Genomic DNA, 16,495 nt, shown 5'->3' on the forward strand with positions numbered 1-16,495 from the left:
GCTATCAAGAAATCTAAGTGGGAGTTAAAGCAAAGCTTCCCTAAACATACTTGCAGAAGTATTCCTAGTTACTGGTTTCTTTTTGGTAGACACTTCATAGGTAATATAACAGCGTGTGTGTAGAGAGAGAGAGATGCAGAAGGAAGGAGAGAGTGAGAAAGAAAATATGAAAGTATGTATTTGTTAGCACAGAAGACTTCTGAAATCCATCAAAATACTTAAATAGTAAAGGAGACTGTAGGTAGAACTTCATGTGGATGGCGAGTGGATGAAGCAAGCTTTTTGCTTCTGTTAGCAGTAATCTTTTCTTTGGTTAGTAAGTTGCTAGTTTTATGAAGGTTGACACGTTACGGAATTAAGCATACTGAAGTCTACACTGTCCTATTCAAAGTTAAAAACATCTTTTCACTTTATCTTAAAGAGTTCAGGTAGAATATACATCAAAACAAAGTATTTGGGGCTAGTATTTTGGCCCTTGCTGTTTAAAGAAGAAATTCTGAATTCACAATACAGTTATCATTGCGCATGGCTTCTAGCTTGGCTGTAGGAGTCCTGCTGAGTTTATCCAGATCTCAGTCCTTATCTAATCTAACTGAGCTGGCAAATATTTGTTTCACGGGATCTAGATTCTATTCCGCTCTTCTGACAGTCTCAAATTTTTAGCAATGCTGACTTTGCACATTTCCCAAGAAAGGGTAAAGTTTTAAGATACTGCAATACAACTAGCATATACACCAGATCTAGCCAGATACAGTCCCTCAAGTACGTTTTTTTTGGTTCGTTGGTTGGTTACGGTTTTGTGGGTTTTGTTGTTTTTTTTTTTTTTTTTTTATTAAACTCTATCTAATACTTCTGTTTACTGATGACCTAGAAGGAGCTTCTGATAAAGACATTGTGTTGCCCCTGGAACCAGCTGCACATCTCAGCATGATCACATTTCATGAGAGCAGTAGACTCCTCAGGAGCCACTGATATCTCCTGCCTGTGAGATATTCCCAAACCTCTTTCCCTCTGCAAGATATGTGACTTGTGGCTCTCCAATAAAGACTTTTACAATGTGGTCCATAGGGTCATGAAAGTTAGTAGATGAACAGTGTATTGTTGATATATTTGCTTTGGGGGAAAGTTTATAGTAGTCCTGAAGATACAACATATCCCTTACTGTCCTACCAGTTGTCAGGCCTGTGTCAGGAAAATTGAATTGAGTTTATGCTTTGTAATAGCTGTGGACAGAAAATAATGCTTCTTGATAGCCTGAACTTTGTAGTCTTTGTCCCCTTTGCTTTATACCTGTGGTCACAAATAAGGTAACTCTTTTTTTACACATCTGATCAGATTAAATAGTTTGAATTTCCTTAAAAACAAAACAAAACTGAAAAACACATTTACCTAAAGAAAGTTACCTGTGACCTTGCGATTTTAAGAGCTTGGCATTTAGTGTCTTGCTTTTACTTATCCTGGAAGGAGATCTTCGTATTGAAATACATCCCTTCCTTGGACATCTGATTTATTAAAATAACAGTTCATTGTCATGTCAGGTCCTTTTCAAAGACCCTGCAAGCCTTTTTTTTTGGGGGGGGGGGGGAGGGGTGTTGAACTTTTGCTCAAATTGATTTTTGTTTCCTGTCATTTTTAAAACAGAAGATTTTTAAGGCAGCTTAACATAATGAATGCACTCTAAATCAGCAATGATAAATTGTCCTCTCTCAGTCCATTATCACCCTAGACCTTATACAGGAGACTAAGTGCTCTGGCAGTGCTCTTGCAGCATAGCTTGTGTAGCTTTCAATCTTGGAGTTTCTCTGCCTAGTGCTTTGTATGAATTAGGTGACTGTTCCTCATTGCATGTTTCTATCGGGGAGACCTTGTTTTGAGAAGTAGGGTAGCAAAGCTAAATCAGAGACCGTTGAAAAGAACTGGTGACTCTGTGAGAGTACTGGCTTTTAATCTGATCCACTATCAGTGATGTTTTTCTTTTAAGTATATCTTCTGTCCTTTCCCTAAAGCATACTCTGATTTTATTCCACAGGAATAAATATATTGGGGTTTGAAAAATCAACAGGTATAAGCAAATTCAAAAATTACTTCTTTCAGTACTTTCATCAAACTATCTTGCTTTTTTTGCAAAACAGTTGGAAAAAAATACTACATTCAGGGATCTCTCGTGAATTGCTCTTGATTATATATATTGAGAAGACCCTGAAGTGGTGTTTGTAAAATCAGGGCAGGCAAACTTCTTAGCTGTGTCATACTTCCATACCAAATCAGATTTGACATATGCTGCTGTACAAATGCAACTACGTGGTTCCAGGACAAGGTATGAGAGAGGCTTGTTTACTAAATATCCTGGAAGATACTCTATATCGCCTTTACTTTGATTTGCCAACATACATGAAACTACACCTTTTTATGTGGAAGTCCCATTCTGAGAACATGCTATTCGTTCTTAGTATGTACTGCTGTGTGCCTACTACTGGAAGTTAGCATTGTCAGCTAACTTTATCATCGTTGCAGTGATCTGTTTCCATGATAGAGAAATAGTTTTGCTCCGACAGGGCTGAAGATATCATCAGAGTATTCTCTTTCTGTATACTTCATGTTAACAGCATCTCTATTCTGTAGTTTAACTTGCTGTGTCCTATTATTTTCCATGTAGAGTTCCTATTATAGTCATGATAGTATTTATAACTTATGTTGATGTTTGGTCTTTTCTTGGAAGCCCTCAGTGAAGAAGGGAGGGGGAAAAAAGCCAGTCAGATCACAGGATAGAGGTGCTTGGAAGAGAACAGCAATACAGGACCAGAGTAAAGGGAAGACATAATGTGACAAGGTGGGATAGGGTTAATTGACAAATACAGTTGAATAGTGAACTGAGAATGAAGTTTTGTACACCTCTCTTTGGTTGTATGTAAAGTATGTGTAGTTATTCTTCTAGAAAAGTTGAAGGTAGGATCCTGCTCTGGATTGTCCTGTGGCGAATCTTTCTCTTGACTACATTCAGAAAGGCTGAAGGAAGGACAGGGAGGATTAATTTAGGCAAGCTGCCTGAAGAAAGCAAAGATTCCCTTCTACCTTCCCGTTTCAAGCAGGCTTTTTTGGGAGAGGGAGCAAAGAGAATATGGGTGCACAGACTGATTATGTTGTACCCAAGCTCTCTCTCTTGCACTACCCCGGCTGTCCACAACAGGAAGAGTATCATGTCCTCTTTTGCTTCTTGCAGAACTGTTTCAAATAGAAGTGCCTAAAACAAGGGCACCAACCCTCGACTGTACAGGAAGAGAAGGAAGCAAGAAATGAAGCTCTCTGCCTGTCCTCTTATGTAAGAGGAAATGTGAAGAACAGAGGGTCATGGTTGCTGTTCCTAAGATGATATTTACATAACAGCCTTAGGCAGCAGGTAGCAGAGGGAATTACAATAGTATTCTGAGTCCTTGCTTGAAGAACTATTTCAGTTTACCATGTTCCTTGCATCTTAGCACTAGGGATACGATACCAGTATCTCAGTAATTAGTACTGCCGGTTAAGGTGACTCGTCTTGCAGGGGTCATCGGTGCTGCTTGGACCAGAGTGCATTCATCATGTTAATGGGCATTGCCCATTGTGAGAAGAGTTAGGCAAATTATGGACCTTGGGTGAAAATCATCAGATAATATTTAAAGCCCTTTAGAGGAGGCAGTGCTTGTATACTATGCCACAAAAAAGTGCAGGGAAAATGAACAAAACCCATAGGCAAAAGAGGAAAACAGAAAGTGACAAGGATGTCAACAGCTGTGAGGTGGTCATATTTTACTCCCTGAGTTTATATTTTAACATCTTTATTATAGATCTCATGTTCTCCTTCTAATGCAAGTATACTGTCTTTCTATCATGCAGGATTTTTTGTTGTTGTTTTAATGGAATGTTTTAAAAGTCAAATTTTGATACAGTATGAAACGCTCTCACTTGTAGTTTGGTTAGCAATGATAGCTTGTAATGATTATTACTAGAAAACATGCACTATTTTCTTCTTAGACTGTATCTCCTTTTCTATTTCAAGAAAAATTAAACCACTTCTGGCATGCTACCGATACAAGTTGGTAGAGTGAGAGATTGCTTGTCTTTCAAGTTCTCAAACTTTCCTGAAGCTGATCATGATTGTCTTTGCCCTGTAGTAGCTGACTGTTACAGGAGTCGTTTTAGCAGACCAAGAAAATGTAATCTGGGCTGCTAGAAATCTGTGTGAAACTTTTGTATCCTGTATGTCTTTTCCTGTGAATTACAAAAACTCTGTTAGTTTATAAAAATGCTGGCAAACAAGCTTTCTGAACTTACCGTGATGCTGGTGGATGCTGCATTGTAATAAGAGTTCTGCATGGTGTTGTTCTCTTAGACACATCAGTGATGCTCTGTGGAGAAAGAGCAAAAGGAATTAGATTGTATAGAATTTTAAGCATTTAGAAAAACACCTGCGGTCTCTCAGGATGCAACAAGGAACGTGTGTACTAAAATAAAAAAAAATCATTTGAAAGCTAGTTAGGTTTTTTTTTTTCTTCCTAATTCTGTGTTGATTTGCAGCATCTTATACTTTGGTTTCAGGATAGCAATCTTAAATACTGCCCTATTCACTCCTGCTTGCTTGCTCCATTGCTTCGTGGGCAATGTGGGTTGGTAGGATATTTTTACAAGCTGGATCTATTCCCTTTACAGACTGTACTGACAGCACTGAGGGAGTGCTGGAGGGTGGAAGTGAGGGGGAAGGTTGGAGAGGGCAGCAATCATGATGTCAGAATAAATTACTATTGTGGAAGTTTGCTCAACAACACGTGACTATATTGTTTGAGGACTAAGATGTTTTCAAGGTGCTCAGCTTCAGCTGTGAAAGCTCATATTGCTACTTGTCTTTCAACTTCTGTGAAAATCACTGAAATTCAGCGCAAGTGTAGGAGCATTTAAAGTGAAAATTTGAAGTTCCTTTTTCCTTTCCCCTGTATTTGCAAGGCGATGACTTTTACCCCCTACTATGCCAGTAGTTTTGTGTTCACAGTAAAACGTGTGTGTTGAGGGCAGGAGGATGTCTCTTTTTCTTCCAGGAATAAGCATTCTTAGCTAAAATACCGTACCTGGAAGATTGGCTTCTTAGAGGATAATCAAGCCTTCAGTTAAATCCTGACATTCTTCATATGTCGTAGCAGAAGTATGAAGATATAGGCAACTGCAGCCTTTGGCTTGCCTTTCTCACCAGGGAGGCTGGCTTTCAGAGGTTTCTCAGTTTATCTGAGGCAGGGTGAATCTGGGCCCTGCTCAAGTGATGCTGAGCAGCAACGATTCCTTGTTAAATTTTGAGGAGGTCAGCACTGCACAAGTGGAACACACAAAATGGCCAAGTACAAATATATCCTAGTATTTTTGTATCTGCAAAGGCAAGTTCCAGAGAGGATACTGACTGGATGGTGAATTGACCTGGTGCAGCCAATTGCTTGTAGCTGTGTTGAACAGAAGGCAAAATTGGAAACTATTGCTACAGTAGTTTTTCAGTAAGATGGAATTTTCAATACCTGAGTTTTTCATTATGGATGTTGGTTAGGAGACATGGCTAGCAGGCCGCAGATGCACTTTCCTTTTTGATTTTGGTGTGAGGGGAAAAGTCATTTTTTATTCTTTAGATAACTCTTCTGCTTTATCCCTAGAAATTTCTGCGTATTTTAATGCCTTTCTTAGTTTTAGAAAGTTAGAAAGGTCGATGTTCTTACTTTATTGTCACTGCTTTCTTAAAGTTATTTTTTCAAAAATAAATAAGGCATTGCTTCATCTCAGAAGTTGATAATGCAAGTTGGTAGTCTAGCCTGGTGTGGGTCTAAAGCTGTTTCTCATGAGAGGTTAACAAAAACAAAAAAATTGTTAGTATTCAGGTTTGTCTGCGTGTCATATAGGTAGTTACCTTCAAAGCTAGTTAAGAAATATGTCTTTTGCTGAAAATTTCCTTGAACATCTGTTTGGATAGGTAGTCCTGTTAGGCAGTAGACCTTTTTTGTGATGTTGATACAAAGAGGTTTTCTTTTAACTGCTGGCATCTCCAAATAGCTTGGTTAGGGAATGAGTTTTCCATTATGTTTTATTTCCTAGTTTAAGAAAAAGTAACTTTTATGAGAGAGCAGAGGCAGTGAGTTTGACAGAGGGAATGGCTGAGCTAGGTTCCTTGCTTTTTCAGTCCTTTCTTGCCACCTATGTTAGTGTAAAATCCTTTGAAAATGGAAGGTACTCGTGCCAAGTGTTTTGAAAAGTTGGTTGAATGTCGTAGACTGAAAATGCTAACACGTCAGTGTTACAGTTTGTGTGAAAGAAAATTATCATTAGAAATGTTTAATCAAATTTGTGAAAGTTTGACCTAAGCATAGGAAAAGCAAGGACACAGTCTGCACCCAGAAATATGTGACAGCTAGTGATATGCCTTGGCATAAACTTGTTCTGCACTGGCCCTTAGGATGTAATGATCTCAGTACTAAAAAGCAAGATGTAATTTTTCTCTTCGGATGTTTGGAAATATTTTTTTTTCTGAAAATGAAACATCTACTGTAACACTTCCTGTATGATGTGTGTTTTGCCTCAGGTTCCCCATCACTGTTACTGTTGGTTCAAATCCATTAGTTTTCTCAGAGGAAAGTTTTTGATAGCCAGACTCTTGCAGCTATTGGGGTTTTAAAAGTATCACTTGTCATACGTACAGTGCTGCAGTGCTGCTTGTGCTCTCTCAACAATTTCCAGTTTATCCTCATTGCAGAATATGCAGAACTTACTCATACAGTGCCTGATTTCCTACCCGCTTTGGAAACCAGAACGTTAGGTTTGGGGGCTAGAGTACTGCCTTTTAGGGGTGTGCCTCTGAGTCAAATTTCTGCTGAAGTTTGGGGTAGAAATTGACTTTCTGCAGTGAGAACATGTGATAAATTAAACGGGTGCTGGTAGTCCTCAGGGCCTTCCGCTGTTGGTCGTGCTGTGGCCAGTGCCCAGGTAAGTATTCCACACCTTAGAGAAACGAAGTCAAAGCTGTTCATCTTATCTGTTTATTGTATGTGCTGTAGTTTCATCAAGACCTCTGGGAATATGTGCTGCATGTAAGAGGGTGTACAGGCAGAAACTCTAACATAGTTTCACACATATGCATTAATTTGAATGACTAGAGTCGAATTAAGCTCCACCCAATATGCGCTAGTCGTGTGTGCTTTGAACTCCCGTATGTATTTTTTATGTACTTTTTATTAGTAAATTTAAAACTTTTAAAGCATATATGAACATTGCTATAGCATCTCTAAGCGTTGGTAAACGTTTTAGCAAGGCCTTCTTGTAAAAAATGGTATCTTTTTTCTAGGTTTAAAGTTACTTAACAGTGCTCAGTTGACTTTTCCTGTTTCCTCCTTGTGCTGGTATAGTATTGTGGTATGAGAAAGCTTAGTAAGACCTGGTGGTGCTAGAGCCTTTAAATTTTACTATTCTGTTTTTTCTTTATTCTAAGTATGAATTAGGTGTTAGAATAAAGTATGAATTAGGTGTTAGTCTATGGTACTGATCCTGAATTGTACTTTGTATATGGTATCGTTAGGCCAGCCCTAAATCAGTGGTGGTGAACCTTACTCTTTGCTCTTTCTTCTCGTTTTTTGTAATTTCCTATGTTCTTCTCTCCTATCCCTCATGCTTTTAGCTACAGACTTTTATTTTAAATAATCTTAGGTTTATTAATAGGAGGGTTGAATACTGACTTTGTAAAGTTTACTCTAACTTAACGGATGTTACTGTCAGTTGATATGCAGTCTGGTTGTATTCCCCTGCTCACGTCTAGATCAGGTCAATTTATTGTGAGAAGCAGGAGTGATGATAAGATAGGTGACTCTTATTCTGCTGACCCTGCCAGTAAGCCTAGTGGGGAATCCATTCCCGGACTGCTATTGTTGAGGGTGATGTTGGCAAGATAAGGAGTTTGTCTGTTTTGTTGAGCACTGATATGATCCACATCTGTGGAGCGGTTGATATTAGTGGAGCGCGTGGATGGTAACTAGTTGATCTCTTCATAAAGAAGAGATTTTTTTACATCTAATTCCAGAACAATTAGTAATCTATTTGACTATTTTTTTCTTAAAATTTTTTCTTATTGTTTTTGAACTCGCCATTTAATTCCTATCTTGAATAACCTCAAAATGGTAAAATTCCCCATCAACTGTGTCTCTTGTTGATCTGATTTTTTGCTTATTTATCTAAATGAAGTAGAAATCTTTTTTTAATAATAAACCATCTTGAGTTTATTTAAGTATCAGGTTCCCCTTCCCACCCCATCCTCTCTCAGAAAAGAGATGCTTTGTTTTGGTTGCCTTTGGCTGTGTATGTACTTGATCCTATGCACAGCAGTACATTAACATGTGTGAAATATTTTGCTTCTCTATGGAAAGCTACCCTAATCATTGCAATCCTTGTGGCTCAGTGTTTTGTTGTACATTTCTTAGGGCAATAACATGGATGAGCAAAACCAAGTATGGCAACTTGGGCAAGCCTAGTCTTGCATGAAAGGGTTTGATTCCCTTTCCCTTCACCAAGGCTTTGTAGGATTTACGTGTTTTTGGTGGCATTTTGTCACTGGAATTTGTCTAGCCAGTATTTACAAGTGTCTCAAGGTTTCTCCTCACTGAATTTTCTTACCTCGTTCTCTTCATTTATACTTAGTGCTGCCTTCCACAGTCCCCATGGCATTTACCTATGGCACTTTGGTAGGCTGAGAAACGCTATTATTTTATAATGTTCTGATTTAACCAGCATTAAAAGTAAGGTAACGTTTGTATACAAGAATACTATTATATTTAAAATCTCTTCAGTAAATCGTGACGGATATTACCCTTAATTTCTGGTAAAGAGTTTAAATTCCAGTCATTCTGCAGTGGGTGCCTCACTCTCCTTTGCAAGTCAGGTTAATATATTAGTATTGTAATATATTAATATGTTAGTGCTCAGCGTCATGCCTGAAGTAAGCCCTTGATAACTGAAATGGGAAGTTTGGGAGTTTGTTGATCTCCTTCTTCTTCTCAGCAAGTGTGAGGAAATCCACCAGTAGTGTGTTTCTCCATATCCCCCACCTCAGAACAAGGAAGCATCACCATGGTTTGTTTCTTTCTCTTTCTATCTTCTTTCAAAATCAAAAGATGCAGAGAACTAATTGAAGTGCTGTCTATAGGAGTCAGTCTGTGGATAGCTTCTTTCCTTTCTCCCGCACCAGTCCAGTTTCACTGATGTTAGCAACAGCAGAAAAAGTAGTGCTTTGGCTTTGTTGTCAAGTAAGTGCATTCTAGGGCAGAGGATGATCAATTAGCCACCTCTCCCCTCCCACCCCGATGATTTGTGCAGGCAGTGATAGCATAGATTTTGATGCCACCTTTTTGGGTTTCTTGTTTGGGATTTTGGCATTTTCTTTCTTCTTCTTTTTTTTAATGTTTGCAGTTCAAGTGAATATAACTTGAAATTATTTTGCTCTGAATTCTCATTCTTGACTGACTTAATCCACTGCATCCATTTGTATGTTTCCTGTATGTTTGGACTAAGTTAACCATTGATTTTGGGTGAAGTTAAAGTCTTTCTGCTGTGACAGAAATATGCTGCTATATATTTTTTTTGTTGTTATGTTAGCTATTTTGTAATATCCTGCTATCTTCTAATTGCAGCCGATCAGATGATGATTCTGGGTCAGCATCGGGTTCTGGATCTGGTTCAAGCTCTGGAAGCAGTAGTGATGGAAGTAGCAGCCAGTCAGGTAGCAGTGACTCTGACTCTGGGTCAGAGTCAGGCAGTCAATCAGAGTCAGAGTCTGACACATCTAGAGAGAAGAAACAAGTTCAAGCTAAGCCACCAAAAGTTGATGGATCTGAGGTAAAACGAAACATATAAATGAACACTTGTGGGGGGAAAAAATCACTGTGCAGTTAGTTTCAAGAGCAGTTTTCATTAAAGAAAAGAATAAAGAGGATGAGGTAATCAAAACATTGTTATTAAAATTTAACTTGGGAGGGTTAGTGAAAGCACGTGCTTAGCTGTCATAACATTTTGTTATGGGCCAAGTTTTTCATAGATGAGTACTTGTCTTGATGCTCTTAAATTCTTGCATTTATAGGCATTCATGATTAAGTACCTACCTAAAATGTTAATCGTCAAAAGCACCTATTTACTTACTGCTCATTTCTGAAGATGAAGCCACGTCATCCTGTTATTTCTAACATTTAATTTTTGAAGTTATCTCTCTAAAACTTGTTTTCCTCTTATTAGCAATAAATGGCTTTATGAAAATTGTAAGTTTACATACAGGTGACTTTCTGCATGACAGAAGTCTGCTAAATTTAGGAAAAAACTACTGTTTAGAAATCCTCTTGAATCCAGTGGATCAAAATTACCTGAACTCTCCTCTGTTTCTCTGTGTAATATGGGCTTTATTTGGATGATAGAACATGTATAAATTAAAGGTATTAAAATACTCGTTACCATAAGATCCAGCCTGTTAGGAATGCTCTTTTGTATTTTTGTTCATGTACTTCACTATTCCCACATGAAGCAAAACTACTGGAAGATTATGTCAACTGAGTGGCCTGAAAGGATTTGTCTGGACCAATTTAACAATTTACTTTAAAAATATTTTACTGTAATAATACAGAGACCTGCACAACTATTGTTTACAGTAAAAATTGTGCTGGCGATTCTTACGTAGTGTTCTGCTTTGTAGAAATCTTACTGCTTGAAATTGCTGTCTGTTATTATTAATGCATACGGTATTTTATGATGAATTTTTATTATTGATAAAATTGAGATCAGTCTCACTAGTGATGCTGCTTATGTTAAGAAATGTAAGTATGTGGTAAACTTTAAAGTTTCAGTATTTTGAAATGACTCTCTGTCTGAATTCTGATTCAGTTTTGGAAGTCCAGTCCAAGTATACTTGCTGTGCAGAGATCAGCAGTGCTCAAGAAGCAGCAGCAACAGCAACAAAAGGCACCTTCATCAGACAGTGGTTCAGAAGAGGTAAATTAGTTTTTTAAAATGTGAACATAAGTGTCTCATTGCCCCATATGCTGGAATAAAATAATGTAGAGCCAAATTGTATTCTCTAAGTGTGTGTAAAAGTCTGGTTTTAGTCTATAAAAGTAATATACAAATAGCGGACAGGCTTATGAGGAAACGTAAAAATATCTTCAGTTGCATGTTTCCAGCTGAGTTATGCCAAATTTGTAGCAGCCTAGGTTATTTGGTGTTTTTAGCTAGGTAATCTGATGTATGGACAAAATTTTCAGGTTATGTAGTACAGACTTTCATTGTGTTTTTGGCTTCTGTGTTTCATAAATACAGTTAAAAATGCTAAAAGACTTCTCAGCTATTGTTTTTGTATACAGGCAGCTGCTGTAGTTGTCAAAAAATACTGCATGCAGTAGAAAACTGCATTTTTGCAAATTTCATAACAATTATTACAAAAGAAATCTTGTATTTTAAGAACTATACCTCGATAGATATTTTAAAATCTAAATCATGGAGTAAACAAGTGTCGACCTTGTGCAGTCGGAACATTTTCCTAAGGACACTAGTGACTGTGAAATGGAATTTATGTATAAAGCAGGCATTTCATATCTCCTTCATTATAAAAATGAAGCACTGTGGTCACAAATCTTTACTCGTCGTTCCAGATTTCTCTTTTGGTATGGTTTAGCTGTTCGTTGTTAAAACAAAGGACCCAGTCATATATCGTTAAAATATTAATTTGAAGCTATTGCTAAGAATTCTTTTTTCAACCGCTGTTTTTCAGAATAAGAACAATCTAATCCTAATCCTTGTGAGATTGGTTTTAAGAAAATCTAGTTTTAAGACGGTTCATCAATTTCTTTTCTTGTTGACTGGAAAGAGAAGAAACCTACATACTCTTCTCAAACTTTTCTTAAACTGGTGCTTAAATGTGAGAGAATATGAAAGGTGACAGAGCTCTGAAATGGCAGGAGATATTTATTAGGCTTTCGGTAGAATTTCATCTCGATTTATTAACTTGCAGCAAATTAAACCATGACTATATTTTACCTAGGCACATTGATTATTTTTAAGTCAGGTTTTTGGTGGTGGTTTCTAAAATTCTGCTGACATGATATATTCATAGATAGATAAATACAACAAAATCACCAATCCTCCTCTTGTTCGGTATCATTAGGTACACTGAGGGGGATGAAGAGGATAAAACATGAAGAACATGATTCCAATGTGAAAGTGGGAGATGAATTATCTTTTAAATACTAAAAATACTTGATTCTTTTTGTGATAATGAATCGTGTATATTATTCTTCATCTGCAGGACTCATCTAGCAGTGAAGATTCTGCAGATGACTCATCCAGTGAAACCAAGAAGAAAAAACATAAAGAGTAAGATGTTTTCATAAACAATATCCCATCATATTTTGTCATGGTGGTGTATGCTCATAATTACCCGTGCTTCATTTCTCCACACTTGACATACTAAATTCCCTTTTTAATTCATCTTTATCTTGTCCTTCTCAGTTTTGATTGATGCTTTGGAATACTTTTAAAGTAAAAAGTCTGAAAGAAACATATACATCATACCTATTTTCTGAGCAAAAGAGCCTGTGTTACCTACAGGCTTACTCAAAAACATTTTTCAGCCCTTTTATGTTAAAAATATTCTTAGGTGCAGCATATTTTTGTGCTGAGGGTCCTCCCTAAAAATCATTGAAGAAATAGGATACTACTTCAGCAGGTTGTCTGAGATCACATTTAAGTTGGAATCCCATAGGTTATGCCAAATCCTTTTTGATTTTTCTCTGAACTGTTTAGAATTTATTACATGTCTGACAGTAACTGGCTTTATTGACTACTCAAGGAAGTTTAATTGAAATTAAGCTGTTCTTAAGCTGTAGATATAGAAGTTTGTGAAAAGGATTATACCTTGTCCTCATGACAATGAGAGGAGAATAGACTCTGACCTATGTTTTTATGAATGGTATATAGCAGTTGAATGTACTCTCCTACCTTTTCTCCCAATTAATGAGTCATCTCAGTATTCAGGGTTGCCAGTGTAACGTCTTTGAGAAGCATTACTAGAAACCAGTAACCGAATAACCTCATATACTCAGTACTTGAATTTTGTTTTGACTATTTTGAACGAGCATGTTGGCAGTTATTGTCCGATACGCAGATGAGAGATTTCTTGTTTAATAATGTGGCACAGGATCAAGCCCTAGAAGGTGATGTTTTTTATTTGTTGTCTCTATCACCAAATAAATGCAGATTTTGGATTTGCATTTTTTTTAACTTACTGCATGCATAAAAAGGCTTTTAATAATACAAATGATGCTGTAGCGTTGGTCAGTGTATGTGTGTGCCTTGGAACGATGGAAACGTAATTTCTTCCAGGACCGATGCATGTTTAAGTTGCGGGGAGAGAGGATGTCAAAGCACTGATTCCTAAGCTTCCTGATCTGATATTTAATGCAGAGGTCTTTGAGTGATAATCCACCTCTGAAAAACGTTAGTACTGTTCCAGGGCCTTGATCAAGGAGCCATAAACCTGATGATAAATGGTAGTATAAAGATTTAGCAACCTTTCAAGAACATATGCCAGACCTTCTCCCCCCACCCTGCCCCGCTTTGATCACAAAGCTATTAAGATTAAATTTGCCTGTACAAACTAATTTGCCTGTACAAACTCGGAATCCAAAGCAAGATGCTGTTGATTGGGGGGTACATCTTTCCTGTTGCAAAGTAGAAGATCTCAGCTAAGCAGGAGTAAGGAGGTACTGCCTCTCAAGAGTCACAAGCTGTTTGCTTGTAGTATCTTGCCTGTTTGTGAAGCACCGATTTGAGAACTCAGTGGGAGCTCTTAGGAGCCAAATGCCTCTCACAAATTGCTGCAGTTCTAGTCTTTCTGGATGCTTCTCAAATGTGCTTCTGCATTATTCTTTGTTCCTGTGGCAAAGTTGCTGATTCTTCACACGAGGCACAGGGGAACATAGCTATTAGAGAATATTGGACTCTGTGTCCTAATAATGTTACAGTGTTTTTATGATTTGAGCATGGATAAGCTACAGTAAATGTGGGTCTTTCCAGCTAAAGTCTTGCGAAGTACTTGGGTTTTTTAATATCAGTCTTTCTTTAACATATTAATTCACTTCTGTAATTCATAGGCAAATTCAAATTTTTGTAATTTATATCTTTAACATATTAATTCACTTCTGTAATTCATAGGCAAATTCAAATTTTTGTAATTTATGTAAACATTCAGATCTTTGTTTTGGAGTTTTTCTTTTTAAATCTACCTCTTGATAATAGAAAACTTGGCCCAGAGGTGTTGACTTTAGGTATTTTGACTTGTTTATTATCTGTTCATGATAATTTTCTGTCCTTTCAGTTGATGCTGAAATAACTGTTAGAGGATTTCTGTTTCTGTTAAGAAGGTTGAGATTACAGCAGCAAACATGTAGATGAATACTTTGAGTAATGTGAGTTACTGTTTTGTCTTTCAATATGTACAGTGAAGACTGGCAAATGTCTGGGTCAGGGTCAGTATCAGGAACTGGCTCCGACTCTGAATCAGAGGAAGATAGAGAGAAAAGCAGTTGTGAAGAGAGTGAATCTGACTATGAGCCAAAAAACAAGGTCAAAAGCCGGAAACCTCCAAGCAGGTAAGAAGTCTTGCATTTTGCATGGTCTGGTGCTGTTTCTAATTAATAATCTGTGCACTGTACACTATACATACAAATGAAAATGTAAATATTTATTACAGAAATTGGAGAATTTTTTTAAGCTACAAAAGATGTCATCGTATCAGTGCTTTGTAGTGAATGCCTCTTTCCTGTGGGCTGTAACTGAAAGTGGCATAACTGAACAGTCATGAAATAAACATATTCAGAAACAAATACAGATGATTTGTCGTTTTCCGTGTTGAAACCCCATTGTTTTGTCATATCTTATTGTCTTAAGAATTAAGCCAAAAAGCGGCAAAAAGAGTACAGGACAGAAAAAGAGGCAGCTCGATTCATCCGACGATGACGACGACGACGACGACGAGGACGATGATGATTATGATAAGAGAGGATCTCGTCGCCAGGCAACAGTCAATGTTAGTTACAAAGAAGCTGAAGAAACTAAGACAGATTCTGATGACTTGCTGGAAGTCTGTGGAGAAGATGTCCCACAACCTGAAGAAGATGAATTTGAAACTATAGAGAAGTTTATGGACAGTCGAATCGGCCGAAAAGGAGGTATTTTTTTTTTTTTATCGGTGTTCTTAAGATGCTGAAGTGAGTTGTGTTACAGCTTCAGCAATTGTTCTCAGCTGTAGGTCACCCATGATGTTTGTAAACAGTAATTTTAAAAATACCAGAAAGTCATCTTGTATTGTTTTTCACCCTGAAAAGGAGGCTCATTAAATAAAGTCCCTTTTCAAGCCTTATAAAGTAAAGCATAGCACTTATGTAACTGAGTAATGCAAAAAGAAATTAGATAAGTGGAAAATAGCTCCATATTGCATAAATGCATACCATGTTTTCACAGCACTGTCTGTACGCTTTCTGATACCTGATAGGTATACATTGTATACATTGGGAGGGGAGAAAGTAGACTTGGTAGGACAGCTAAGCAGTAATCTGAACTCTGAAGGATGGTGTTGGGAAGGCTGAACCATTGAGATTGTGGTTTCAGTTATTCCTGTGCAAATTGTCTGAATACATTGCAAAGTGTGTCTAAGGTTTCGGTGGCATGCTTGCAGGTGAACTTCTACAAGTGTTGCTGTGAATGATGGTAAGGGTGTCATATTTCCCCCAGCAGATAGGTTGCAGTGTCCCGCAGTTCTCTGTGTGTGTTTTGGCCTGTAAATTAGTGTTCTATCTATAGAAAATTTGGGCCCCTTACACTTCAGAGCTACCTTTTTCTGTTAATTATAACCAGTGTCTAGAGTTTCTGACCCATCTTGGAGCTTGCATTGTCTTTTCTCAACTCTCTTCTCCTGTGCTGTCCTGAATTCCAGTCTATTCTCAAGTCTTTTACTCCAACACGCAGTGTGAACACCACTGTGTTCAAAGCCTTTTGGACTATGCTTGTTATATTTTGCTTGTTCAGATGTTGTCGCTGTTTGTGCTGTCCTTTGTTGTTGTCACTCTCTGTCATATCTGGCCCCTGCGGCTGGCTGAGTCCCATTCCTTGCCTGACCCTCCTTACAGAAATGAGCCTGTTACCTGATGCTAGTACGCTTCAACTGGGACGCAGACTGTATTTAATTAAAAATTTCCTTAGATAAGGTTCCAAGGGCAGGAAAAGAAAATGCAGTAATATATGTCTAGGAAGAAATATAGGATCCCTAATAGCAGGTTATTGATGTCTCAGACCTGACCAAGCATAACGTCAGACGTCTAATATATGTTCAGAGATGAGAAGGATATAGTAGGGAAGACAGCAAGTAATGTTACTGGAGCATTCCCTAGGGATCAGTAGGGAAACTAGGAAT

At 37.7% G+C, this 16,495-nt stretch overlaps 1 protein-coding gene across 2 annotated transcripts in view; it reads left to right on the plus strand.

Annotated features, from left to right (window-relative positions):
* Nucleotides 1-16,495, plus strand: part of LOC138064532 (chromodomain-helicase-DNA-binding protein 1) — a 52,624-nt gene that overhangs the window by 6,139 nt on the left and 29,990 nt on the right. For both annotated transcript variants that reach the window (XM_068927520.1, XM_068927521.1), the window contains exons 3-7: nt 9,678-9,882; nt 10,915-11,022; nt 12,332-12,399; nt 14,526-14,675; nt 14,974-15,254. In XM_068927520.1, coding sequence (XP_068783621.1) covers nt 9,678-9,882; nt 10,915-11,022; nt 12,332-12,399; nt 14,526-14,675; nt 14,974-15,254 — 812 coding nt within the window. The remainder of the gene's footprint in view (nt 1-9,677; nt 9,883-10,914; nt 11,023-12,331; nt 12,400-14,525; nt 14,676-14,973; nt 15,255-16,495) is intronic.

This window comes from Struthio camelus, chromosome Z (genome assembly GCF_040807025.1).
Source record: "Struthio camelus isolate bStrCam1 chromosome Z, bStrCam1.hap1, whole genome shotgun sequence".
NCBI lineage: Eukaryota > Metazoa > Chordata > Aves > Struthioniformes > Struthionidae > Struthio > Struthio camelus.